Source organism: Penicillium diatomitis (assembly GCF_028827545.1).
Source record: "Penicillium diatomitis strain IBT 30728 chromosome Unknown utg000003l_segment0_segment0, whole genome shotgun sequence".
NCBI classification, from domain to species: Eukaryota; Fungi; Ascomycota; class Eurotiomycetes; order Eurotiales; family Aspergillaceae; genus Penicillium; species Penicillium diatomitis.
In genome coordinates, this window is record NW_026623175.1 from 993,888 (window position 1) to 1,019,963 (window position 26,076).

At 52.6% G+C, this 26,076-nt stretch overlaps 11 protein-coding genes across 11 annotated transcripts; 5 read left to right on the plus strand and 6 right to left on the minus strand.

The window, feature by feature from the left end:
* Positions 1-240: 240 nt before the first annotated feature.
* Positions 241-4,261, minus strand: N7539_002582 (uncharacterized protein; the record flags this gene model as incomplete). The annotated part of the gene is made up of 4 exons (XM_056932185.1): positions 241-3,314; positions 3,356-3,558; positions 3,621-3,739; positions 3,806-4,261. The coding sequence occupies 4 exons, from the start codon at positions 4,259-4,261 to the stop codon at positions 241-243; spliced, it is 3,852 nt and encodes a 1,283-aa protein (XP_056792144.1).
* Positions 4,262-6,176: 1,915 nt separating this feature from the next.
* Positions 6,177-7,142, plus strand: N7539_002583 (basic secretory family protein; the record flags this gene model as incomplete). Its single annotated transcript, XM_056932186.1, has 1 exon — positions 6,177-7,142. The coding sequence occupies one exon, from the start codon at positions 6,177-6,179 to the stop codon at positions 7,140-7,142; it is 966 nt and encodes a 321-aa protein (XP_056792145.1).
* Positions 7,143-7,673: 531 nt separating this feature from the next.
* N7539_002584 (mitochondrial 54S ribosomal protein mL44) lies at positions 7,674-8,888 on the minus strand (the record flags this gene model as incomplete). The annotated part of the gene is made up of 1 exon (XM_056932187.1): positions 7,674-8,888. One exon carries the CDS (start codon positions 8,886-8,888, stop codon positions 7,674-7,676), a length of 1,215 nt encoding a protein of 404 aa, XP_056792146.1.
* A 309-nt stretch (positions 8,889-9,197) lies between these two features.
* On the plus strand, positions 9,198-9,592 carry N7539_002585 (uncharacterized protein; the record flags this gene model as incomplete). The annotated part of the gene is made up of 3 exons (XM_056932188.1): positions 9,198-9,220; positions 9,282-9,464; positions 9,535-9,592. The coding sequence occupies 3 exons, from the start codon at positions 9,198-9,200 to the stop codon at positions 9,590-9,592; spliced, it is 264 nt and encodes an 87-aa protein (XP_056792147.1).
* Positions 9,593-9,732: 140 nt separating this feature from the next.
* Positions 9,733-11,072, minus strand: N7539_002586 (uncharacterized protein; the record flags this gene model as incomplete). The annotated part of the gene is made up of 3 exons (XM_056932189.1): positions 9,733-10,598; positions 10,660-10,920; positions 11,000-11,072. The coding sequence occupies 3 exons, from the start codon at positions 11,070-11,072 to the stop codon at positions 9,733-9,735; spliced, it is 1,200 nt and encodes a 399-aa protein (XP_056792148.1).
* A 469-nt stretch (positions 11,073-11,541) lies between these two features.
* On the plus strand, positions 11,542-13,381 carry capA (adenylate cyclase-binding protein; the record flags this gene model as incomplete). The annotated part of the gene is made up of 4 exons (XM_056932190.1): positions 11,542-11,588; positions 11,708-11,969; positions 12,043-12,344; positions 12,400-13,381. The coding sequence occupies 4 exons, from the start codon at positions 11,542-11,544 to the stop codon at positions 13,379-13,381; spliced, it is 1,593 nt and encodes a 530-aa protein (XP_056792149.1).
* Positions 13,382-14,767: 1,386 nt separating this feature from the next.
* On the minus strand, positions 14,768-17,142 carry N7539_002588 (uncharacterized protein; the record flags this gene model as incomplete). Its single annotated transcript, XM_056932191.1, has 2 exons — positions 14,768-16,756; positions 16,870-17,142. 2 exons carry the CDS (start codon positions 17,140-17,142, stop codon positions 14,768-14,770), a joined length of 2,262 nt encoding a protein of 753 aa, XP_056792150.1.
* An 817-nt stretch (positions 17,143-17,959) lies between these two features.
* On the plus strand, positions 17,960-18,651 carry N7539_002589 (uncharacterized protein; the record flags this gene model as incomplete). The annotated part of the gene is made up of 3 exons (XM_056932192.1): positions 17,960-18,089; positions 18,162-18,305; positions 18,362-18,651. The coding sequence occupies 3 exons, from the start codon at positions 17,960-17,962 to the stop codon at positions 18,649-18,651; spliced, it is 564 nt and encodes a 187-aa protein (XP_056792151.1).
* A 181-nt stretch (positions 18,652-18,832) lies between these two features.
* N7539_002590 (exocyst subunit SEC5) lies at positions 18,833-21,996 on the minus strand (the record flags this gene model as incomplete). Its single annotated transcript, XM_056932193.1, has 2 exons — positions 18,833-19,567; positions 19,621-21,996. 2 exons carry the CDS (start codon positions 21,994-21,996, stop codon positions 18,833-18,835), a joined length of 3,111 nt encoding a protein of 1,036 aa, XP_056792152.1.
* Positions 21,997-22,612: 616 nt separating this feature from the next.
* On the plus strand, positions 22,613-24,250 carry N7539_002591 (isocitrate dehydrogenase (NAD(+)) IDH2; the record flags this gene model as incomplete). The annotated part of the gene is made up of 6 exons (XM_056932194.1): positions 22,613-22,699; positions 22,815-22,880; positions 23,041-23,127; positions 23,184-23,306; positions 23,389-24,108; positions 24,179-24,250. 6 exons carry the CDS (start codon positions 22,613-22,615, stop codon positions 24,248-24,250), a joined length of 1,155 nt encoding a protein of 384 aa, XP_056792153.1.
* A 550-nt stretch (positions 24,251-24,800) lies between these two features.
* Positions 24,801-25,926, minus strand: N7539_002592 (EAF7 family protein; the record flags this gene model as incomplete). Its single annotated transcript, XM_056932195.1, has 4 exons — positions 24,801-25,177; positions 25,251-25,443; positions 25,507-25,652; positions 25,728-25,926. The coding sequence occupies 4 exons, from the start codon at positions 25,924-25,926 to the stop codon at positions 24,801-24,803; spliced, it is 915 nt and encodes a 304-aa protein (XP_056792154.1).
* Positions 25,927-26,076: the final 150 nt, after the last annotated feature.

The following is a 26,076-nucleotide window of genomic DNA, read 5'->3' on the forward strand; positions in this document are numbered from 1 at the left end:
GAAGTACCGAAACGTCCCGCTAGCCTCAGCGCCACTTGATCATGGTAATTACAAAAGCATGTTCGAGAAAGGGGAATGGATACAACAAAAGAAAACGAAGAATGCGGACAAGAAGAAGAGAAAAAGAAGGGGAAAGGAACAATAATGTAACTTCAAACAAGAATACTGGAAGGGCAATATTCACACAGCCAACTCGAGAAGAGCCTTGGCTCACATATCGATCCCTCGCATCTAGGTGTCTCATTGGGTGCGACGGGCCATGAAATAGGTCAAGAGGTTAAGTGAGCCCTCGCCCGCGGGAGGCGTGACCTTTTGCATGCGCTCGGGGCCGAACTTGATATTCAGCAGAGTACAAAGCTCCGTTGCCTGCTTTCGTACTCCAGGTCGAGTATGGCCGAGTTGCTTGCTGACAACTGTGCCAATTTGAGCCAAGCTGTCATCGGATAGCTCAACAGGTCCCTTGGAGAGCGCCTGGTGCACAGTGGCAAGTCCCATGATAACAGAACGATACATATCGTCGTTCATGCCGCTCTCCGTAGCATCGTCCGTGTCAATGCCTTGTAGCACACCTTCGATCACTATTTGTGGAGGGAGAAGCAAGGCCAATTGTTCGGCCACTTCTTCAAGGCAAGTCACAAAATGCGAATTGGACTCATAATGCCGCCGAGCTTGGATCAGAGAGGCCATGGCGGGCACATCGTATCGATGAAAAAGTGTGCCAGTACGAAGAATCATTGAGCGTATCGTAGCTAATATCTGTGTCTTCACGTCATGGTCTTTTCGGTTGAGTGGGGCTGCTTCGAGCTCGCGCAAAAGAGCCTCCAGCAGCGCGTAGTATTCGCCTTCGCGCGAGACAATGGCCTCGCCGTGATACTGGAAGAGACCTTGCAGCTTCCTGTATCCTGAGATATCCATAGTGTGCGAAGTGATTCGAATCAGCGCCTTGTTCAGCATCTCTTGGGCGTTGGCTGGATCCTTTGAGCGAGGACTTGGGCTACGGTGTCGCTCTGCCCACTTGCGCCGGTGGCGAAATGTGGGTTCCTCAATCGTTGAAAGTGCTGGCGATTCCTGAGGCCGCCCTCTTGATTCCACTGAAAGCCGTGGGGTGGACTCATTCAACGGAACTTCCTCTAAAGCGCTGGGCTTCACTGCAGATCGCGGGGTCGTGGTAGAGCCATCGTTCTTCGAGGTATGTTCGAAAACATTCTCGTCATTCAGACTACGGGCGAACGCCTTGGGCGTGACGGCTTTTGGTAAGGACGAAGGCGGCAGGTTGGCACCGTGCGGGAATGGCGCGTGATGAACTCGGTGTCTTATGGGAGAGGGAGTACCTCGAAGAGGAGTCTTCTGAGGTGAAGGAAACCGTGGTTCGGTGGAACCGTCCTCTTGAACATTCTCATTGGAAGCCAGCTCTGGGAACGTGGATTTGGGAGGTGTTTGAGGTGCTGCAGGAGAGCCCGGCATTGAGACGCGGTCCTGCTCATGTTCGTCGGTATGACGAGCAGACTTCGCTGGACTGGAAATTCGGGACGGAGATAATCGAGGCGTTTTGGGTTCTGTCACGACCGGCGAATCTGGATCTTCGTATATGATGACTGGTTCTGTTTGAGTCTTCGCTTGGCAGTCAGATGCGACGATTGGGGAAGCAGGATACATTGGTGCTTCGTGATTCGCTTCAAAGAGTTGTGGAGCAAGCTTTGTGCTTTCTTCAGGGACACGAGAGGATGGCGGCTCTTTTGTAGGCCTGGAATGCAGATGCAGAGCGTCGGGAATTCCATGCGAGGGAGGCGTCGGGCGCGAGACAGAGAAGAGGTCACTCTCCGTTACGGTTGATGTCGGCTTGTCGTGCTCGCTAAGCTGACCCTCATTAATGGCTTGCGGGGACGGTGGAACGCTTGCGCCAGAGTCGCTGCGAGAATGACTCGCGGCCGCCAAATCTCCATGAGATTTAGATTTCGACAGATCAAGCTTTTTCGGCCTGCCTCTAGTTGTACTCGATTGTTCAGCATCTTGAGCTCGGAGGCGAGGCCCAGACGTAGGTTTTGAGGAGGGCGTGGAGGCCTTTGGACGCACTGCCCTAGGAGATCCGCTCGTTGAAGGCACGTTCTGAGCGGTTCGAGAGTCAGGTCTACGGGCGTATGGATCCGCAGTTGCCGGGCGGCTGATTTCAGGCCGACGTGGCTTCATAGCAGGTCGCATGGGAGCAGACGAGAGAGAAGAGAGGGGTGCAACTGTATGTAGTGTGCGAGCGGGAGGCCTTGTCGTCCCATCTGAATCGACAACTGTAGACTGGGCGGACTCTGGTCGCGGCGGGGGTAGAGCTCTCTTCCTGGCCGCAATGGCCTCTTTTAACGCTGAGCGACTGGCGCTAGGGCCAGCCGAAGCCTTTGTGGGCGTGGAAGCGGTCTTGGAAGCGTTAGGATTGGATGGATCTCTTTCAAGTAGTGTTCGGGACTTTGCGTCGAGAGTTGCACTGATTGCATTCGCTCGATCCGGCCAAACATTGTAGAATGTCCAAAACGTGCTACGCACAGCCTCTCGCACTGCAGGATTTGCATCTGCGAGCCCCCTCTTGAGGGCCTTTTCGATGAGATCCAGACCGCCGCCGTGTTCGACAGTAGCTTTTTGATGGGCCTGTCTCCTGATCAAGGTTCGAAGCCATCCAGCGGCGAACAATCGAAGTTGCAAGTTCTTCTCTTGAGAAGCCCACTGAACGTGCTGAAGAATACGGATGTTGTAGGAGACATTTCCGATGACGGCATCCACAGTGGCGTTGCCATTTTGTGCAGCTATCTTCTTCAGGGACCCGCAGAGCTTGATTAGGTTTTGCATGGTTATCTCAACCATATGGTCCATCTTTGGGCCACATGTCCGAGCGATATCTTGGACCAGAAGACAGCCATTGGTACACAATGTAGTTCTCAGAGAGTGGACAACTTTGAAAATCCCATCGAGCAGAGTTTTGACTCCATGGATGTAGCTTTGAGGAAAATCTTGGGGCCCATTGCCCCGAGTGAGGCGACGGAAAAGAATGACATTCTTCTCACGTTTCAGCCAATTGTCTTCCGATTCCCTGCCCTCAAACCACGGAAGCATGTCTCGCACGGTATCATCAATGTCTCTTGCTGACGCAACTAGAAAAGGCTCAATTCCATCGTCTTCAGAGGAGGCATGCGGTAAGCTTTGCGGCTCCGCTGGAGGTTTGGGCCTCGAAGGGGCTTCTGGAGGGGCGGGAGTCGACCAATCATAATGGCTCCTCGATGATTCCGGACGATGTCGGATTGGCTCTGCTTCTTCGTGCGTGTCAACAATATCTATACTAAATGTGGGAGACTTTGACATGCTGTAAACCTACCATCTTCAACGAGATCCCGCATGTTCGATCTCGACGACATTACCGAGATGGGCCTGTCGGCGCGAGACAGGGAGCGAACCGAGCTCGGCGGCTCCGAATCGCTCAAACCAATTCCAGCGAGAATGGCATTAGCAATTGATTTGCGCACACCCCGTGCCAGCAGCTGTTTCTGCAAGTCCGACTTGGCTCGCGCGGGAGCAGTTCTGAGGCCTAGAGTAAGCAAGTGCACATGTTGTTTGACTATTACAAGCTCGAAGCTGCGTACCGGAACAATTCGACCACCACCATTCTCGCCGTGTCTCGTACGGCGCTGTCTGCATCCTCTAAGCACGAGACCAGCGAAGATACGTACTGACGGAACAGCAGTCCATGGTGCTTGGTCATCTTCAATAAATTTTCAGTTAGCAAGTGCGCAAGCTGGAGGAGCTAAAGGAAGGCAGCGAAGCTCACGTTTGAGAGCCACAACATGCTCATTTCTTTGGCCCGCGGATTCTTGCCAGTTAAGGCAGTCTCGAGAACATAATATTCGACTTCAGTGGGTGCCACAGCCCATAATTCCGTGAAGATTGACGCCGCTTGTGATCGAATCCGCTCCTTGTGGTCCCCAAGTCGCTCCAGGAGAATGTGATAGAAGTTGCGCGCCTGACTGACAATCCATTGTTGCTGATCTTGAATCGTCAGACGTTTCAGGAAGTGACCGAGGGTGGAAAATCCAGCTCCGAGGACTGAATAATGTTGGGATGTGAGAGCCAGGCGCAGAGTGTCGAAAATGATTGGGACGGCGCCTTCAGGCACATTCTTTTGCTTGATGTCCGACTTAATGGCCGTCAGATGAGCGACCTTGGCGTCAATTGAAACATTCGGGTTTTTGAAGGCTGCCAGAAGCTCTGCCGCTTTTGCTTCCATACTGAACACCAAGAGGAAATTTCAAGACGTGCTAGGCACGAAACATGGAAGCAATAAGTGGTCTGAGTGCGAGCGGGCAAGAATTGGCTGAGTTTCGACGGGTGTTCACAGATAAGTGTCTGTCGTTCCTAAGCGGTCAGCCACTGTGAAGAGGTCAGTATACAGCCATCCACGCCTGGGCAGGTCCCAAGTACATCGGATAGCCCAAGAGCACAGGCATCGCAGAACTCGTGGTCAGTGCTTGCGTGCGCACGCCCGGGCTCCAGGAGGAACGAAGCGCAAGAATGTGGACATGTCGCGGGTCCCCGCCGTCGAAGTCAAAAGAGGAGATATCATTCTGCGAGTAATGTTGGGCATGGATCATAGCACTTACGATCTAAGATGCACTATTCCTCAAGCAAGAGGGAAACAGGAATCGGCGCAAATCGTGGAAGGTGGGATGTTGACGAAGGTGACGGAAACTCGGTCGAGTCAAGGGGCGATAGGCGCGGATAAGCGCGAGCGGCTCCACCTGATACGATAATCTTTTCTTCCAGTCTAGCGATGACGATGGAAGGGAGGAGACAATCGGATGCGAAGAATGATGGCCTCTCTTCTGACGTGAAGTGGGTAGTGTCAACAATAGCCAGGGTGGTATGCCTAGTCTTAATTTTCCATGCCCAAGATATGTTGTCAGTCAACCATGGATGAGCCCAACCCCGCCCAATCTCCAAAGCGCGTTTGTTGACATTGTGGTCGCAAAGGGCAACCAAATGCGGTACACTTCCATAAACACCACATTAGACGCCTGCCGAGGTAGCGCCAAATTTGGCAAGGAAGACAGGTCGAGTCAGATGGGTTAGGAACAATACTTTGGCCAAGTGAGTCAGTCTTTTCCGGTGGCCATCATTTAGGCCACTTAAATTTGACATGTCTAAGCGCAACGTTCAATGTATGCTCAAATAATCGACAACAAGGTTGGGTGCCCGGTCCAATGGTCAAAAGAACATAGAGGTTTCAGTTGAGAACTTGGGTAGCGAATCTTGGACAGCACTAAGTAGCGACTCCGATCATAGTTGTTGACACCACCTGCAATCTATTAGAAATGTGCCAACGGACTTACTGCGATAGCCACAGTAACACCTTGAAAGTACCGTGTGAGTCGTGACTAGAGACTCACTCAATACTGGTAGGAGACCCGAGTACGTGGAGTCTATACTCGCGGGACTCCATAGACCTGTTCAAGAATACTGCCACACGATGATTCATAGTACGTTCGGCTTTTCAATTCATTTATACTACCTACAGTCAGATGGTCACAATCAATGTGTCAAGATACTCGTAATAGGCGCACGGATGAAGCTGGTGGTTTCCAGTCCACGAAGGATCTACGTGAGGTCCAGGAAAGCCAGATGATCGCGAAATACTATGCACGCCGCTAGCTCTGGGATTTCTGACCTCTAACACTGTTACAAAAGGGGTTCAGTCAATGTGCGAAGCAAAGTACTATCAGATGGACTGACTGGCAACAGGGATTTTACCTCACACGTGAGTAGTCTCAAATTCGACAAGCCACTTTGTGAAGAATAACGAGACATCAGAGCAGAGGAAGGACATAGTAGAGTACGATACTCCTCATAAGAGATGGTGCGTTATAGGCTGCTTCTGAATGTCACGGGGCAATCAAGGAGGATTTGTGCACTACCGGGCCCCGCATTCGCCCCGCGATTACTTCCGTCTTTACAGCGACTTAGTTAATTTAGAAGAAGCTACGCCGAGTCATCACTCGGTCCAGGCACGTAAGACTCGCCAGTTTTACATTCTACGTCAGAACCGTCCAATACGAATTGGGGCATTGTAGGCTGGACTGAGTTAACGCCAGACGAACCAAACTCGAGCCAGTCGTTCAGAAGACTCGGGCACTTCGCTTGCAGAGATGACCACCACCGCAATTCCAATCACATCAGGCCAAGCCCCAACTGAGTCTGCAATTCCTAAGGCGGTTCCAAGTCACAGTGATTCTCAGACATCGGCAGACAAGGACAAATCACAAGACCAACGAAGCATAGCAGTAACAGTGCAGCCTTCTCAAGCAAAGTACCGCCTCCATGCTGAGGATTTTCGTCATTCAGGATCAGCCGCCTTCATTTCATACATTCCTGATGTAGGCGCTACCCTCGACGCGGCGCTTGACAACATTATCAAGTACCTTTATACTTCTCCAGCCCGCACTTCTGCAGCATATTCTCCTACGAAAGTCACAGGATATACCCGGGGGCATCAGCCTGAATTTGTCCCATCAATCCCGCCTACACGCGCGGTGACTGTGTTTCTGCGAGACTTCAGCGGCGTTGCCTATACGACAGGCACAGAGCTCGATAATGATCACAAAGAGATCCACATCTCGTTGTCCTATATCAGCCATTGCAAAAACTCGGCGGCCAAAAACGATCCAGCGCATGAGCTAGCCGGCGTGATCACCCACGAGCTTGTTCATTGCTATCAGCATACCTCGCCTCCGGATCCTGTGAAAGATGGGAAGCCTATCCCAGGCCCGCCGGGCGGTTTGATTGAAGGGATCGCTGATTTTGTTCGACTCAAAGCTGGCCTGTCTCCGCCTCATTGGACGCGGCCCACCCGTGCATCCGAGCGAGAGAAGAAATGGGACGCTGGGTATCAGCATACCGCTTTCTTTCTTGCATGGATAGAAGATGTATTGGTAGGCCAAGGTGCGATCGGCATGCTCAATGACCGATTGCTTCGATGCGGTTATGTTGGCGAGGAAGATGGCCAAGAGGGTAGCCACCAAGACAGTTTCTGGAAGGGTCTCTTTGGCATGGGTGTAGCTGACCTGTGGGCAAAGTATGGAGAGTGGCTTGATAACGACCCAAAGACAAGATGAGATGCAATGGGAGACAGTTTCTGCGGCGGACAGCTGTCTGATACTGTGCTAGTCGTCTCTGGGATTGCGCGGACACGGAGTGTCATGAAATTTGCGAAGAAGTCGGTCTTGAATTGGAGTTTTATTTTAGAATACATCAAAGATGCCTTATCTTCGCACACCAATGTCTGAGAGGGACAATGTCTCCATGCCAGGTATCGATCAAAAAAAATTCGCTGAAGAAGAGGGGTGGTGGGCGTAGCCGCATACAGGAGACGAAGACCACAAGAGTTAGGGTGAACAAGGGAAATAAAATGGTGAAGGAAGTCCCAGCAGATAAAAAGACACCAGAAGAAAATAGAGGAGCCACAATTCCATACATACTATACAATGCCCGGTCGTGCAGTGACAGGACGAGATGATCTTTTCCCCAATTGCCTAGTTCCGATGCAAATCCACAGCACCGAGAGGAATGGCAAAAAAATCAATGAGCGAGAGGAATAGCGTAAAAGCGGGTGAGCGGGAGACAAGTTCTAATGTTCGAGACTTGTCTCAAACAATGACTTCACCCAGGTCAACGTAGACCGGTTTCCACGGCGCGGCTCCCTCCTCCTCCATGGAGCTTGGTACACGAACGTTGAGTGGACTGTAGAGATACCAGCCCTTGAGCGCAGCCAAAGCTGCACGCTCACGGGCCTCAATCAGACTGGCGCCAGCGCCTTCGCCAAGTTTGTCCTGACCAGAGAAGATACCCACCACGAAAACGGGGTGTCTACTCTTACGACCAGTCTCGCTGATAATTCTGGCCACGGGAGGCTCGAAGTTTTCGCGCGCGCAAAGGCGTGCCAAATCGCGAGCAGGCTGAGAGAAATTGAACAGCTGTGAGATGTCGAGATGGCGAGAGAGGAAGTGCTGCTCGAAGAAGCGCTTCGCAGCTGGGCGTCCTGCGTGAAGATAGATGGCTCCCATCACTGCGCGAACGAAAGTGGCGCTGGCGAGCTCAGCGGTGACACCCTCTCCCGATGTGGCGGGGCCCTTGATGGCATCGCCAAATTCATCGTCATAGAAGATCTTGGAGGTTACCGTCATCCTCCACGCCTTCTGTGCCGCATACGGACGAGGGTTGCGTGTGTTGGTGTTCACGAGGTTCGGGTCGCTGCCGGGGGCAAGCCGGCGGAACTGAAGCAGACCAGGATCAACCTCTCCACCGGGCAAGGACGCGTGTTCCACACCCCATTCACGGGCCATCGCGGCAAGCGTCTTAGGACCAGCATATGCGTACATCGCAGCGAAGATAACTGTCAGGGGAAGTCGAGGGTAGGTGCAAAGGAGGTGCTCGGTAGTGTAGTAGGTAAGAAGGTCGTGACCGAGAGTCGCGAGCGATTCGTTATTAAAATCGGGGTTCGAGTCCGCAGATGCATCGACCAATGCTCGCGCGAGGGTTTGAGGAGGAAGTCGTGAGGGGAGATATAATCGTGCGTGGAGAGCAGCGAGTTTGGCGGAGTTCAGGGCCGCATCGGAGGGAGGAGAAGGATATTTGAGCATATCCTTGCGTCTATGGGCGCTCCGTACGTGTTTGATCATTCCAGCATCTTCAAATCCACCCTCGCTAATTGCTTCTCGGGGGGAGGAGTCAGTCTGCAGAGGGGACGCAGTGGACTGGCCTCGTGATCCAGCCAGAAGTGTGTGTTGACGCAGCCTGCTAGCAATGCGAGCCCGGGGAGATAGGACCGTACTGCTCCATCGCTGGAGCTGCACCCTCTTCATCTGAGCGGATATGTGGAAGCTTCCAAACAATCAAGAAACCCGAGAAACAAACGTTCCGCCAATACTCCAATGGGTCGAGACTCGATAGACGTGCGGCCGGATTGTCGGGGGAGAGAAAAGTGAAATTGTCTCCCAGGTCACGGGATCCTTCGGTCGTGTGAGCTGAGGCTAATCCTATTCGGGTAATTCAGTCTTGGCAGGTAACCTTCCATTGACGGCCCTTTCGGCATCAATCCGCTTGCCAGACCGAACTCTTACGACCCTTCCTTCAAATTCCCCAGACACTCCCTCGCATACATCACATACACAATGGGTGGAGGTGGAAAGATCCCGTGAGTGCTCCGTCGTATCGACTCCCAGTCTCGATGTCTAATGAAGTCTTTCCACGTCCAGGTATCCTAAGGAAGTCTGGTCCCCCGCCGGTGGTTGGTACGCCCAGCCAGGCAACTGGAGGGCCAATACCGCTATCATGGGAGCCTTTGTCATCGGCGTGGCCGCCGTCGCCTTTAGCATCAGCGCTGACCGCGAGCATCGCGACAAGATGCCCGAGCCCGGTCGCTTCTTCCCTAGCCGATAGTACGTCTCCGTGTCAACGTACCGCACGCTGCTCTCCATCTTTTACTGACAGACGCGCTATTTTGAACAGCTGGAGCCGACAAATCCGCGAACACGAGAAGCAGCAAGCAGCGCAAAACTCCTCATGAGAAAGTGGCCATTGGGCTAGGAAAGGGCCAGGGGGTGGCATCGCGGTGTGACAGCAGTTTCCTTCATATGTTCTATTATCAATTCTTCATTCCCTGTGGCTGTACGACAACATAAGGGCGTTTTCGAATGGGCCATTTGTTCAATTGATCATCAGGTGCTTCTGCGGAGACTGTCCGAATGATTCATACAAACGCTGCGTGTACAGGCGGATTCTTTCCGCAAATTCAGACTCATTCCACAATTCTTTCCTTCCATCATCGACCGTTGAGATTTGAGGAACACCAATTTGCTCTACCACGACTCCCGCGGCGACTGTAGCACAGATGAGGGCCATTGGCATGCTTCGTCGTGCACCCCAGGCGTCGAGAGTCTCTCGCCAGGTGGAACTGACCGACAGAACACGATCAATGACAAGCAAAGGCTCACGGCCGGAGCTCACCATACCTTGCGCCAAGCCGCCGAGGAACGAGTTGCCCGCACCCGTAGGATCGACCACCGCTGTAGCACCCGATTGTTTAGGCTGATGGTAGGCTGGTAGCCACAGCTTCTGCGCTCCTGAAAATGCATAGCACCCATCCTTCCCAGCTCGTATCACCAGACACCCATCACTCTCGGGACCAATGCCAGAGGATAGGATTCGATCAACAAGCTTCATGCTCTCTTCGCTTGTTGCGCTCCATCCGCGCTGTTCGAACATCATTCCCAATTCTTGGTGGTTGGGGCTGACCACGTCCACTACGCGATTTGCCGCAAAAAATGTCTCTTGCTCTTCGGGTGTGCATAGATCAGGCACTGGCTCCCAGACGAAGAATGGCCGAGACGGGACTTCCTCGCCGGAAGTTGCCTTGCCTGCTTCGTATAGGGCTTGGCGGCGTCGCAAGATGTCATTCACGATAGATATACATCGAGAAGGAGAGCAGACCATATGGAATGTCTTTGACCAGACCTGTTTTTCTGACAACATATGCGGTTCCAATCTCAGTTTTGGTGTCAGATATTTAAAGTCTACAGCTTGTCTATTAGCCATGAAACTTCCGTGTCTGCAACCTGTATACCTTCAACGTACCCCGCTTCTCGTCTGGATGATATCCATTCCAGGCGCGAGTGGTCAATCTGCTTCGATCCTCTCGTATGAGACAGTCGGTACTCCATGACTCGATACATGCCAATGTCTCTGGGGGAAAGTCAGCTCCTACATCTACAATCCAACTGACGGATTGAGCATGCGCAGGTCCTGCGACCATTCGAGCGCCCACGACGGCGAACGAGGCTGCACCCCCAACGACATTTTTGACTGCAGCTTTGGAACCGCCGAAATCTATGTCATCTGCGTGCAGATTATATGTAAGCGCTTGAACTACCAAGTCTATGTTCGATATGACAACGGGAAAACCGTCATAACGTACCAAGGATAAACATGCCCAACGTGCAAAAGTCGATCGTATTTGACCGGAGCAAGGCTGAACCTGACTCTGCCATCTTGTACAATACCTGCATCCGGCTTGATGTGCAATATGATTGAAATCAGATTCAGTGACTTCTGGTCTCGATCGGATTTGTCCAAATTCGTCTCCAAAAGAATCAAGCAGTCGTGACTCGTGACTCGTTAGTTCGAAAGTCAGACCCAGAGCGTAATTAAATCTGTAATTAGATTACTCAAAACGAGCTGCGACGTCATTGGCAATCTTCCCCCACTTCCGTATTGTATTGTTGCGGACCCCGGAAGCTGGCAAGCTGCATCTTCAGGAGCTCCGGCCGGACCACCTCAACGGCTCTTCTCTCCTTTCGAACGTGAGCGTATCCACTGACTTCAGAGAGAGGCAAAGGCTCGCGGACTTCCGATCAGTTGCCAAAGTCATCCCGACTTGCTCACACGACGAGGCCATCCTTCGTCGGACCAAATCTACTTGACCCCTTTTCCACGGACTCGCGCAACGTGTTGCCCATCATGGCGAGTGGCAGCCATATGCATAACTTCACCACCCTCATCAAGCGGTATGTCTGCTTTTGTTAGGCTGCTAGTTCTCCAAATTCCGATATGTCATGGTCGAAGACACTCGCACTGCGACTCAACCCGATTGTTGCGCAACGCTAACATCGTATTTTGTGCACAGGCTCGAGGCGGCGACCTCACGCTTGGAGGATATGGCGATGAGCTTGGACGACAACAGCGCATCAAAAACCACAGGACCGTCCTCAGCAGCAGCACCGGCTTTGCCTGAACCCCCGAAACCAGCTGCACCACCCGCTCCCCCAGCAGCTCCCGCGGCGCCACAGGTCCCTGTTCAGATCCAAGACTTCGACACATTGATCAAGGGTGACGTTCAGAACTTTGTGAATCTCGGAGAAAAGATCGGCGGACTGGTGGCAGAGCAGGTAAGAGTCACTCAGATTGCCCCTTTGTATCGAAACTTCAGCCAATATCGGTACTCATACATACATCCAACAGTCGAAAGCCGTCCTGCAGGCCTTCCAGGCTGAGCGCACCTTCCTCTATGTCTCGACGAAGGCAAAGAAGCCCGACGTGCCCCCTCCAGAGCTCATGACCGATTTGCACAAGGCCTCTGACAGTATCAACAACATCAAAGAGTCCAATCGCGCTTCATCATTGTTCAACCACCTTAGCGCAGTTGCCGAGGGTATTGTGGCGCTGGGTTGGTTCTTTGAGAGCAAGCCGGCGGACTTTGTTGCTGAGATGATTGGCGGCATTGAATACTATGGTAACAAGGTGCTCAAGGAATACAAGGAAAAGTAAGCATGTCCGCCACGTATGACAGCTTCCACCCCGATTTTTAACACCAAACAGGGACCGCACCCATGTTGAATACATTCAGGCCTACTACCAGAACTTTAAGGCCCTTTCCGCCTACCTCAAGAAACACTATCCCAAAGGCTTGACATGGAATTCCGAGTCTGGTCTCAGCGCCCTGGACGCCTTGAAGGAGGTCAAGGCCGGCTCTGCCTCAACTGGCGGCGGTGGTGCTCCTCCCCCTCCACCACCTCCCCCTCCCCCTCCTGTGCCCTCTGTGAACGTCCCTGGAGGTATCCCACCACCCCCTCCTCCTGGTATTCCTCCTGCTCCCGCGCCCTCTGCGCCAGCGCCTGATATGGCCGCTGTCTTTGACCAGCTCAACCAGGGTGAGCAGATCACATCGGGCCTGCGCAAGGTGGACAAGTCACAAATGACCCACAAGAACCCCAACCTTCGTGCAGGCTCCACGGTCTCGGAGTCTTCTGTGTCATCTCGACCTAAGTCGCCTGCGCCAAGCAAGAAGCCCAAGCCTGAAAGCATGCGTGCCCGCAAGCCGCCACGCAAGGACCTTGAGGGCACCAAGTGGCTGATCGAGAATTTTGAAGGCTCCGATGAGATTATTGAGGTTCAGGCACAGCAGAATCAGTCTATTCTTATCACGCGTTGCAACCAGTGCATTGTCAAGGTTTCCGGCAAGGCTAATGCTATCGCGATTGACAACTGCACGGGCCTCTCTATCATTGTTGATTCCCTCGTCAGCAGCCTCGACGTCATCAAGTCGCCCAAATTCGCTCTTCAAATCGATGGCACTGTTCCAACAGTTCTTCTGGATCAGGTGGATGGAGCCACTGTGTACCTTGGCCAGAAGAGTCTCGCAACGGAGATTTTCACCAGCAAGTGTAGTGCCGTCAACATCATGCTACCTCCCCAGGAGGGTACTGATGATGATACCAAGGAGTGCCCTGTCCCGGAGCAGATCAAGAGTTATATCAAGAACGGTGTGTTGGTCAACGAAATTGTTGAGCACGCCGGTTAGACTCGGGAAATGCTCGTCTTTTCACAGGCAACCGGGCCAACACTTGTCCAGAAGAATCTTGTTCAGCGATCTATCATTCAAGATAATTAGTGTCTTTCTTGTTCTAGATCCCCTTACTGTATATCTCTGCGGTATCTCCTTGTATTTCCCAATCCTACTGCCATCTATTCGGCGCACGTCAGCGTACATTACAACATTGTTGCTCTCGCGCAAAGTATGACATCGATCCCCGTGCTTATCACGTCGCAGGCTGTCAAGCACCAGAGCATTTGACAAACATGCACCTAGCATTGAAAAGCCCCAATTAAACACAATTTTGTGGCTCGAAGTCCCCAGTGCAGGTCTGAAAGGTTCCACTTCAAAGGATACTTCCCCACGAATCCCCGAAAGTTAGGACCCTAGCCTACCGAACCTGGGATAGAGTAAAAGATGAATTCATTTCATCCGTCAGATCCCCAATCTCGCAAGCGTTGTTGAGTTTCACTACTTTGCAAGCACACTTCTTACAGCTCCAGCTGTGCCATGAGGAAAACAATTTGCAAATTGTTCTCCTCGCATCTTGTGGCCATGATGACGCCCAATGGGGCATACATACCAATCTAGTCTATGATGATTTCGTCGTGTCTGCAAAGGGATATTTTGGCTCCTACAGTCAGTAACGGCAAGTACATGTTGATATGTGCTTGCCTACTAAGCACCTAGGTAGGTTTATTTGCGTCACGGAAGGTTCCATGAATACGGTTTGCAGTTCACAACCTCCAGCTACTATATTCGTCTGCTGTCCAGTTTGTAGTGGCCTCACCAACTTTCCATGTCACTCTCATTAACGAGTTAAACGCAGAGGGGGCACAGACATAATTGCCCATGTTTATTTACTAAAGGAAGCTGAGGAGGAAGAACCGAAGGAGTAAAATAGTAAAGGATGATGATGATGAATAAAGACTGGCAAGTGGAACATCAAGAAGAGCAAGGGTATATAACCGATGGAATAGTCAAAGCGCCTTGTGCTGAATGGTGTGAGTAAAAATATAAGAAGTAAGGATAGAGGGGCCCCGAGAAGCGACCAGGTCTGAACAAACATATGCTCTTCCACAAGTCGCGTATTGTGACCTCGAAGACTTTCGTGTCGCCTAAGGTTAGTATATCGCACTCTGAACGAAGTCGCAACTCGGCCTCTTTTGGAAGTATGATGTGTTACGAAAAAAACATGCCGCTCAGAGCCATTGATGATGATACCGTGGCCGGCGATGACGGTACTGGGTAGAAGCAAAAGTGTGTTGCCACTGCGTTGCTTTGAGAGCGGCTTCGTGTTGCAAGCAGAAAACTGCAGGACCAGCGTTACCCAATTCATGCAGCTGAGTCTGCAATCATTGAGCAGGCAATGTTTCAATTACTGTATCTGGTCTCTCGCTTGTGAACGTCGAGACTACGGAGCCGCCTGGCTAGCAGGCTTTCCCCGTTTTCAGAAGCACCTTGGCCAGGGGCATAAGGCTGGCCTCTGAATCCATATTCACCTTTACTGAGCTTTCGGTAGAACTCATCTGACTCGAGCTCGGCTAGTGGAGAGGACGCTTGTAGCTCTCTCCTCGGCTCTACGGTGCTCCAAAGTAGAGCGCTTTCACTTGGCGATGATATGTGTGGCAGGACCCCCGGGAATGTGACTTTGCCGGCATGCTGGCGATGAGAAGCTGCCTCCATTGCTGGGCGAGGCCCAGCGGTGCTGGAAAAGCTGTGTTCGCGTACCGACTTATAAGGACTGTATCGCGGATCTGGCAGCTGTATCTCATTTCGCAGTTTCTCTTTGCCATCTGGCACCCTGTTGGCAAAGACAACTCGAATGCTTGAATGCAGATAGAAGCGCCCACGCGAGGGACAACATATGTTTAAGTGGATGAGATACCGCAAAACTGGCTTGTCCCGGGGGTCTTCCGTCGCGTTGAGGGAAGCCTCGGGGCGATCAGTCCCGTAATTCTTGCGTGCACTCAGAGGCATGTCAATGATCGGACCAGCTGAGTAGCTTCGTTGCCGAATGAACGTCTTCGTTCCGGGTTCCATATCACTCAAGTCGTACGGGACAAGGAACAATTTCACTGCGGTCTTGTGCGGATTCTTAATGATAATCTGCAATTGACCTTGTTGCGGAATTCGATAACTCCCACCTGGAGGACACTTGGGTGACTCTGCTCTGCGATTTTTCTTCTCTCGGCGGCGTCTTGAGTCGGCATCTGGCAGTGGCCGCGCAGTGGTGTCCTCCATGTCAAGATCCGCCGAGAGCTGCATGGGACTGAGATGCCGTCTCCGACGCCGGCTGGAAGTAGAGTCGTTCTTGGGCAGAGAGTTCTCGAGGTCAATCATTCCGACATAGGGACTAGGGCTGTCATCGGCGATCGAGCGACCGTGTCCTGACGTCGGATAGCTATAAAATACCGCGGGAAAGGAGACTGTGACATGTGGTGGACATCGAAGATTTCCCTTGCATTTCCCCTTCCCAAGAACACCAATCTGTGCTGTGAAATCCAATGGCCTCGATGGATTCATGGACATCCGCCCCCGTAGGATTGACTCTTCATACGATCCCACCATGGGAGCATGGGGTTTGGGAGAAGTCTCTGAGGCCAGAGAGGGTCTTCTCATTCTGAACGCATGATTTACAGTCGGCGTGGCGAGTTGAAGACTGTAAGCCGCATTCAGTGATCTGCGCGAGGGGGTATAAGAGTGAAATGTTCCATCGTGATGTCCATAGGACAATTTGCCACCAATTTCGACCGGCCGTAAGCCGGGAGGCGTTGACTGTAATTCCCGGAAGGTTTCCGGCGGCAGGGTTCGCCGCCTGTTTGTTCGCTCCAACAGCTCCAACGTGTTAGTCTCTGACACTCCTTGAGGCGAGAAGTCTGAGTCGCTGTTGTTGGCTTGATACACCAAGGGACTCGTGGGCGCCTTGAGGACATAGCTTGAGGAGAACGAACCGAGCGATGGTGCTCTAGATCTTGTTTCTATTATCAACTTCAAGTCATCCCGGTTGGCAGAGACCTGCCTGCGCGAACTGTGAGGAACCTGGAATGCAGGTGCTCTAAACCACGGTGTGGTAGGAGAAGTTCCCAGCTGCGGAAATGGCGAAGCCGGACTTGACTCTACAAAATCAGGTCGGTTCCCGAGTCTTTCAGAGTGCGGAGAGCCTTCGCGGAAGTCGCCAGAGTGCAAGGCAGATCGAGGGCGCTCAATCTCGGTGGGTGATGCCAGTACTTCTGTTTCTTCCCTTGGGGCGCGCTCTGTGGACACTGAGTCAATCGCTGGACCATCGAGCTCCGATAGACTAACTGGTGTAGAGTTACCCTGCGTATGCGTAGTTGATTCACTCGCGCCGGGTCTCTGTTCCTTGACAGTAAGTCAGCCTGGTCATTCAGCATATACGCACTATTTGTGCTGAACTCAGGGTGTTTGAGCGAGCAACGAGAAGCTTCGATACGCTCGACGCCAGTGAGACATACCTGATGTTGTGATCTCCAGTACGAAGCCTCTTTAATTTGTTGAATGAGGCGATGCCGATCATGAGTCCGAGCATGAGAAGTACTTTCCCCCACCTGGAGGACGTTTGTTCCTACTTCCAGGGTCCCTGTATGGGGTGAACCATCTTCGGAAGCATGCGCCGATTGAGGCCGGGGTGACTGTCGTGGTGACTGTCGTGGTGGGAGCTCCGACTCACTGAGATCACCCGACCAGCGGCGGCAGACCCAATTTTCGGGATCATGAAAGAGAGGCATGGTAGCAGGAGGAAGTTCAGGAGAAAAAGAGATTTGACTCGAACATGGCAGACAGCCTTCACTACGTGCTCCTCAAGCTCTGCAGCGTGAGCCCAACAGTGCCTGAGGTGACGGAGTGGATGCGGTGTAGTACGAATATGCTGTCAGGGATTCTGTTCGATCTGCGGATGGCAAGAAGGGCGCCCGGGCCGGCTAGTATATCTCGCACTGCTTGCGAGTATCTATCACCAGACGGAATACACTGCTGCCAAAGGAAGTGTATGAAACCTATCTGGAAGAAGGCTCGGAGGGCTCAGAGAAGTCCGTAAGGGGGAAGAAGAGAAAGGAAAGTCATGTAAGAGAGACCGGTCAGGTCGGCGGAGTACATATGTCATGAGGTCGTGGGTCTCCAATGATTCATCGGCCGTTCATGTTTCGTCAGGGCAGCGTTTGCCCACTCGCTTCCTTCCTCTGACCAAACCCTTTCCGACTCACGTTTGTTGTAGGGAATCTGAATCGGCTTGATGATCAGCAGTGTTTGACCACTAGAATATGATGGTGAAAAGCTCAACTCTGCCTGACTGCGGTGGACTGGCCTGGCGATTCACTTATTCCTGTGGAGCCCAAGACCGCTGGACTACTGTATGAAGATCCGCAGCGCGTGGGGCGCCACATCTTTTTTCTTCGGATCCCCGACGTCGATCCTCACTTTTTCTCTCTTCCCCAATAACTGCCATCCACGATTTCGGGTGAATCTCGACAAAACAGCCCTTTAAAGCCGGGATTCCCAGACTCCTGGCATTCGCGAAACAATAAGAGAACTTTTGGGCCAGTCATCATGGCTCCCAAGCGTACACGAGATGGGGAAAGCAACCCGGCTGGATCAGGCGCGGACCAAGTAGTCAAGAAACGCAAAGGTTTCAGTGTTGGTCCTGCCAATCTACCAGATGGTACCTATCGGCGGAAAAGTAAGCTTCAAGCAAAGAACTGGTCTTCCTCCGAACGGATTGGGATTATCTGACACGATTCTCTACGTACAGCTCAAAAGATCAAGTCCGACCTGATCCAAAAGGCCAAGGTCAAAAAGGCTTACGCCAAGATCAAGGCACAAGAACTGTCCACAAATGCGCCCAAGCCTATTTTCACCACAGCTGAAGAGGAGAAGGGGGAGACGAGGCACCAGCGTCGTTGGAATTACATCCGGATCGAGTCGCTATGATGAATGAGCCCGAGCGTGAAGAGCCTAAACCCGAGCGGCGACCAGAGCGACGACCAGAGCGACGACCACGTGAGGCGAATGGCCACCCAAGGCAGCGAAAGCCAAAACCTTCTGCGTTCGCCAAAGAGATGGAAATTGCAGAGAAGCGAAAACAGGAGGCAGAGGCCCGACAACGGGAACGAGAGGCGCGGCAGAAAGACCGCGAGGCAATGGCGCGCGCAAAGCGCCTCGATCAGAATGGAAAGAGGCGCCTTGGTCGGGAGAGCAACGTACTTTTGAGTCGGGTTCAGCGCATGGTTGGCCAAAATTGAGGCATACGAAAGTTTACTGTCGATGTTTGATACCCAGGTGTTGTGATTTTCCTCCCACTTCAGACCCTTCCGTTGAATAATGTATACGAGACGATTCACATCTACCACAACATACTCTGTCATGAACGAATTGAATGGAGCCGTCTGAAAATTGAATCGATGGTCTTGCAACAACTACAGATTAACTAGAAGTGGAAGGCTTGGAGCTTCCCGCGCTGCGAGATTTCTTGAAACAAGCAAACTCGCCTTTCGTCCGATCTCGCAAGCGTTTGAGTACCACCCGCATCTCTCCCAATTCCGCCTGAAGTTTGGTACGAGCCTCGTGAGTCGTACGACGATCCAGTTCCACGTAAATCTGGCTCTGCAGGTTCGATGCCTCGTCGGTGGAATACTGAATTAGAGTCTGTGCGATAAACTCGGTGTCCAGCGTCGCTTGCATCAGAGCTGCGAGTGAGAATGTGGGGCGGGAGCGGAAGGCGTCTAGAAGAGACGATGAGACCGCTACTAACAGACGAGACAGGATGGTGACCAGCAGTGATGAGGGAGAGTTCTTCGACGCCCGGCTGGAAACTGGAGAGATTGTCGAAGGGATTGTTGTGGAGATTTCAGTGTGCACCAGTACCAGGGTCAGCATGGTGCTATACACGTAGGGTCGCACTTGATCTGGTCGATCTGTAGACGGTACCCAATCTGGCGCCGTGATTCCCGCGTTGATGATCTTGTTCAACGTGGCAATGGTCGGTTGGGTGTATGACTGGAAAAGGCGATCTTCAATCTGCTTAAGGACGTCGGACACAGTCTTCCCTTCTTCCGTCAATTGAACCGAGAATGATGTCTCGAAATTGGCAATCAATCGCGGAACATATTCAGCCTGTAGGGCCTTGAGGTTGGATAGAGTAAGAAGTATTCTCACGTTCTGTGAAGGTCAGCGACGTGCTAGCGAAGCCGAGGATCTGGAGCATGACTTACCCGGTCGTGAGAATCCACAGAGTCCACAGTCAGCACCGACAAAGCAGCGTCGACTACTTGACTCGCCATGACGGGCCTCGATAGAACCCACTCATTCTCCTCTTCCGACAGCGCGAGCCGCTCCGCATTCTCCACGAGACCACTCAATGCCTTATAAACACTGGAGACGAACTGCGTACGCACCATCTGCAGTAATTTTGCAGGTGGCTGAGTGACCACATCCACCGATCCCGGTTTTGCCATAGCTTCGGAAATGTAAAGAATCTTTTGCATGCCACCTAAGATGGCACTTTCAAAGTCCACAAACAAGCAAGGCATTTTTGTTTGATCGCGTTTTTCAGAATCGCGAGTCCAATCTTCGAGCATCTTGAAGATCTCCGCGTCCTTACTCCACGCAGAGCACGCCACACGGGCTGAACGCTCTCGCGCAACGCTAATCACGGTCTTGAGCTGATCACTCGCTTGCGTGGTGTTGCTGACTGGACTCAGCGCTGCCATCTCACTGGCGGCAGTGCCGAGTATGATCAAGAATCTACTGAGATAATGAATACCACTTAGAGAGTTCGAGTATGGCGGCCAGAATGCATAACCCTCCCAATGCTCGCCTGTCTTTGGGATTGAGATGGGTAGATTCTTGGGGTCAAGTTTGAACCGAGATTCGGTAGGCGTCACTCCGCGCGACGCAGGGCTTGTTGGGCTCGGTGGGATTGGAGAGAAAAGCAGCGACATGTCCTCCGTGGGCGGATCATTGAAGAGTGAAAGAACATTCTCCCGGATGAGAGTGACCAGCTCCACAACGCCTTGCTCAAGTCGCGTCACGTTAGCCGGAGTGAGTCGGTGATGTTTTCGACTCTCGCCTTCAAATCCGACGGGGAGCAGTCTCTGGCGGCTACCGTCAATGAAAGACTGAGCTGCCTCCCAGAAGTCCAGCACTTCACCTAGCAGTCCATTCTGTGAAGATAGAAGCCTCGTCAAGAATGCCTGAATACAGTCCCAAAGTTCAATGACTTGATCGGTGTCCAGTCGCTCCGGTGTATCTGTGAAGCCATCGCGTGGAGCGAGACGCAAAAATGATGCAACTGACTGCGGCGTTGGCACGTCGCCTCCAGCGAGTCTCCGTCGTAGGATTTCAATTTCAACTTTGCAGCGTTCACAGAAAGATGTAATCTTAGTCTTCAAAAACTCGTATCTGCTGAGCAGCCATGTCCAGATCGGGTTGTTGTCCACCCCTAATTCCAGCAAGGCGCCAATCAACTCCATGTGTTCCTCTTTGGGGCCTAACGCGGTACTGGTCGTGGAAGTCGTGGGCGCATCGCTCAATCGCCTCCAGAGATCCCGCTTGAAGTTCTGAATCTGCAAGTCAACATCCGTCCACATGCGACCCATCGCGAGAATGGTGTGCGTTTCGTTATCGGTCAATTGTCTTCGAGAACTGGAGGCCTGCTCCACAATGTTCTTTGCTCGGTTTGCCAAAGTGCGACTTTTCGTGTACTGCTCGAATACGGCATCATAGTCGCGCTGTTGGATGGCCTTGGACAAATGACTCCCGATCTCGTACACATCGCGGTGCTTCTCCATCGTTTCCACGACGGATTTGAGGACCAACTCCCGATCTCTTCCACCCAGCGCAGGTCCCCATACTTCCTCCGCCTTCACTGAGGCTTCCAAGAGAGGACCTCGGATGCCTTTCATGCCGTATTCGCTTTCTTTGGTCAGGGCATTTTTTTTGGGACCGTTCGTGACAGGTGCAACAGGCGTGCTGGCCTGGTATTGACCAGAATAATTACGGAAATGTCCTGATCGCCGCGGCGCTATCGTCTGTTCATTTGAAGCACCCTGGTCCCTCATTTCCGTATAGACACTATCAATGGTGGCTTTGGCGCGGACAAAACGCTCAAAGTTTGCTTCCACCAGGACTTTCAGAGAGGCTGATTTCTCATCGATCGATTGAGACAAATTGTTCAGTCCCGCGACAAGCGCTTCGATCGAGGCGTCATGATGCACTTGAGATAAGAATAGCGCCGGAGAGAACGACGTGGATGACAGCAAGAAGCGTGACCGTTGGCCTCCATCATCTTCCAGGCGAACACCACGACTCTTGAGTGTTCGAATAATGCTATCACTACCTCCAAGAGGATCAGGTTCATCGCTTTGCGTTGTGTCCCTTCCCTCTTTTCCGCGTCGCGAACCAAAGTTGCTCTGCAATTGACTCGAGGTCCGTTCCAGCGCGAAGTATCGTGATTTGCGAGCGCGCGACTTAGAATGCGAGACGGGCTCCGAGTCCGACACTTCAAGATCGTCTAACGCCGCGGGCCATTCCTCTGGAAATTCAGACGGCAAGTTGTAATGGCTTGCGACGTCGAGATCGGACATCATGGCGGCTTTGTATCTGATCAGGAGTGGAGACGGGACGAGCCACTATCAATCGAGGGGCGACTATTCAGATTCGGAATCAGAGTCCGGGGAGGGCCTGACTTTGAAGGAGTAATTGCGGTCACGATGCAATAGCGTCGTCTCGGCGAGCGACCGGCGGAGCTGTGTGTGCTTGGTGTGTTTATAGAGGTTGCACAGCGGCTCGACGAGAGCTGCGGCAGCAAGATGCGATACAGCTTCCGCAGGAGGCGGCAGAAGGAGGGAATTGGTCACGAATCAAATCAGTAACTGTCCCGAGCCTAAACCCAATGGTCAACGGTAGCGGAGTGGACTGCTCTTCGGGTAGCGGGGGGAAGAGAGAAACCGAACGGTCGAAAAGCACTAATGCGGTCTGGTGCTGCCGCCCGCCTGGAAACCTGAGGAGAAAGCAAAGCGCAGCGCAGAACTGCCACGGTCGGATCGGCACGGGCGCCGAGAAACTCGATTCTTCCGTCCAATTTTCCTTCACTTTTCCTTCTCTCCGCTCCCCTCCCCCCCCCAAGTTACGACGTCTCTCTTACCCCCACCCCTCTTTACTCTTCACCTTCAGGAAACGCCCTTTGTCGGGATCTCCTTCACAATGCTCGCCGCCAGAAACTTCGCTGCTGCTCGCCAATGCCTGCGCTCGGCCCGCATGGGCCCCAGCTTCGTCACCTCCGTGTCGCAGGTACCGTCCACACCCAAATTGTCACTTCATACGCTCATTGTCCACCAAGAACGAACGACAAGGACAAGGACAAGGACCACGCATCGGCTGACTCGAGTGTTTTTCGCCTGTCTAGTTCCGCAGCTACGCTACTTCTCCTGACGAGGCTGTCGCCAAGTTCAAGGGTCAGAAGGGCTCTGATGTACGTTTCCAATCCCCGGAAATGCGAAGTTTTCCCTGCCGCTTGACGTCGTGCCGCCGCCAACCGACAACGCGCGACCTGCATGAACGATTCAGTTACCCCCATGCACGGGTCTCTACACCTTCTAAAACAGCTGTTGATTCATTGATTGTCTGGATAGGGCAAGTACACCGTTACCTTGATCGAGGGTGACGGCATTGGTCCCGAGATCGCTCAGTCCGTGAAGGACATCTTCCAGGCCGCTAAGGTACAGTTCTGCGACATCAATTCAATTCCTCTCCACAGCGCTAAACTCCCTCAAAGGCCCCCATCAAGTGGGAGTCCGTCGACGTCACTCCCATCCTCAAGGACGGCAAGACCGCCATTCCCGATGAGGCTATCCGCAGTGTTCAGCAGAACTACGTTGCGCTCAAGGGTCCTCTCGCTGTAAGTTCATCGACCCTTGCGCAACGCGCTATAATATTTCAAACGGGGCTTAAACCTGATCGCGTCCGATTCATGGGAATAGACCCCCGTTGGCAAGGGACACGTTTCCCTGAACCTTACCCTGCGCCGTACCTTCAACCTGTTCGCCAACGTCCGTCCTTGCCGCTCCATTGCCGGCTACAAGACCCCCTACGACGGCGTCGACACTGTCCTGATCCGTGAGAACACCGAGGGTGAATATTCCGGCATTGAGCACGTCGTCGTCGACGGTGTCGTCCAGAGCATCAAGCTCATCACCAAGGAGGCTTCCGAGCGTGTCCTGCGCTTCGCCTTCCAGTACGCTCAGTCCATCAACAAGAAGAAGGTCCGCGTCGTGCACAAGGCTACCATCATGAAGATGTCCGATGGTCTCTTCCTCAACACTGCCCGCGACATCTCCAAGGACTTCCCCGATGTCGAGTTCGACGCCGAGCTGTTGGACAACTCGTGCCTGAAGATCGTCACTGACCCCACTCCCTACAACGACAAGGTCCTGGTCATGCCCAACCTGTACGGTGACATTCTGTCCGACATGTGCGCTGGTCTGATCGGTGGTCTTGGTCTGACTCCCTCCGGTAACATCGGTGACGAGTGCTCCATCTTCGAGGCCGTCCACGGTTCCGCCCCCGATATTGCCGGTAAGGGCCTTGCCAACCCCACTGCTCTGCTGCTCTCTTCCATCATGATGTTGCAGCACATGGGTCTCCACGACCACGCCAACAAGATCCAGAAGGCCATCTTCGACACTCTGGCCGAGGGCAAGGTAAGTTTGAGTTCCACGAAATTACCATATTGAGATGGTAGATCGATGACTAACGCTATGATTTACCTAGACCCTGACTGGTGACCTTGGCGGTAAGGCCAAGACCCACGAGTACGCCGAGGCGATCATGAAGCGCCTGTAAATGATCTCGCTTTCTGCAATACCTGTACTATGACCTCCTTTGATTGCTTTCATTTGTTTCTCGAACGACCTTAGACTTCCTATAGCGATCGAAATATACCTCTTTGTGGACAGCCATTACATGGTTATGAGATTGTTCCGCTTTTGAAATTTGCGGATCTGACGTAGGTGATCTGGGGTTAATGACGAGGAGCAAGTATGCAGTGCCTCAATCAAGATGTCAATTCGAAGAGAAAGCACACCCAATCTGTCTGCTTGCTCTAACAGATTCGATTCCGGATTCTCCCAATGTCACACTCACTACAACCCGAGGCCGTGGAGGTCCGTTTCTTCGATATACGCACCCGGGTCAAGGGCTGGTTGCCCGGTCGAAACAAAGCCCGATTTCTGACGTGCTTCTTGTTCCAACGAAGCATGACCTCTTCGTGAGTCGGGGAAGAAGTCATTTTGTCGGTGACTGATCGTATTCATAAAGACAAGACATCGCTCAAACGCCCAATAACCGTTCGTCTGGTATCATCAAAGCGCAACGACAAAAGTAAAATTCAGGTTCAGCGCCGGCGACCAGTGCGACGCGTGCCAGTGCTTGCGGGTGCTTTTTTCGTTCCCTTAGGCTTCGTTCGAGATGCTTTCGCTCGAGTGCTTCTTGTGCCTCCTTTGTCACTGGTTTCCTCTTCTTCCTCTGCTTCTTCACCCTCATCCCCGTCACTGTCCTTGCCAATATCACTTCCGTCCTCGCCGCCGTCGTCCTGACCTTCGTCATTCGCACCGGACTCTTGGCTCGATTCGAGGTCTTCGTCCGATGTTTTACCCTGGCTTCCAGAGCCAATTTCGACTTGTAAGCGTGTAGAGCGGGTTTCGCGAGTGGGTCGACGAGTACCGCGAGTGTATCTGCGACCTCGGGACGGGACGGGGGATGAACGGGGCTCTGTGTTGAAATCTCTCATTCAGTGACGTTGCTTCTAAAACCACTGCACATGGGTTTCAGACAAGCCACTTACCATCCGTGTCTGCAACAGTGCTCCCTCGCCGGGACTCTACATGTCGACTGGTCACAGGTGACAGTGAACCTTCCGTAGCCAATCTTCTTTCGAACATGAGATCTCCATATTCATCATATGGCAGCTCAAAAGGCCAATACATCTCACTGGGTTCTTCGTCGTCTTCGTTGCTGTCTGCAAAAATCGCATCTTCCTGTTGGAGCAACGTCATTAGCGATCAGATGATAACACCACTGTAAAGATCGAAGCTGCTCACACGCTCATCCAAAGCTTCAAGGTTGTATAGCGTGCCCAACTTCTTCCATATTCCCGGTATGCGCATATGCTCCGCTGACGATGGCGCATATCCTTGGCTTTTCAAATATTCGGCGATCGCTAGCATTCGAAAGTGTTTGTGGACGCCTGCAACGAACACAATGTATTAGCTCAAGAGGCTCTAACGAAGCAACTCGATTGCAGCGTATCTTGAGCGCTCACCGACAGGTTTCCATTTTATTATTGCCTTGAGCAATGCCGTCTCCTGGTCATCCGTCCACGGATCCGCTAACAAGTCATAGGCCGCTTCGGGCTTCTCAGCAAGGTCATTGGAACCAGGAGTTTCTCCGCGAGACTGCGCAGTTGTATCCTCAGGGGGTGTGATAGAGTGCGCGCGTTTGACTTTCTTTCGGGGTGGCATGTTTGAATTCGCTATAAACACTTGCGGTCACGAGGACTCGGAGCTCAAGTTGCTTAACATTTGTTGCGAGTCGCATGAACCGCGTTTCGAGATCGTGAGCCGCCGGGACTTGTTATCGGATGGCCTGTGCACGATAACGTTCTGCCGATG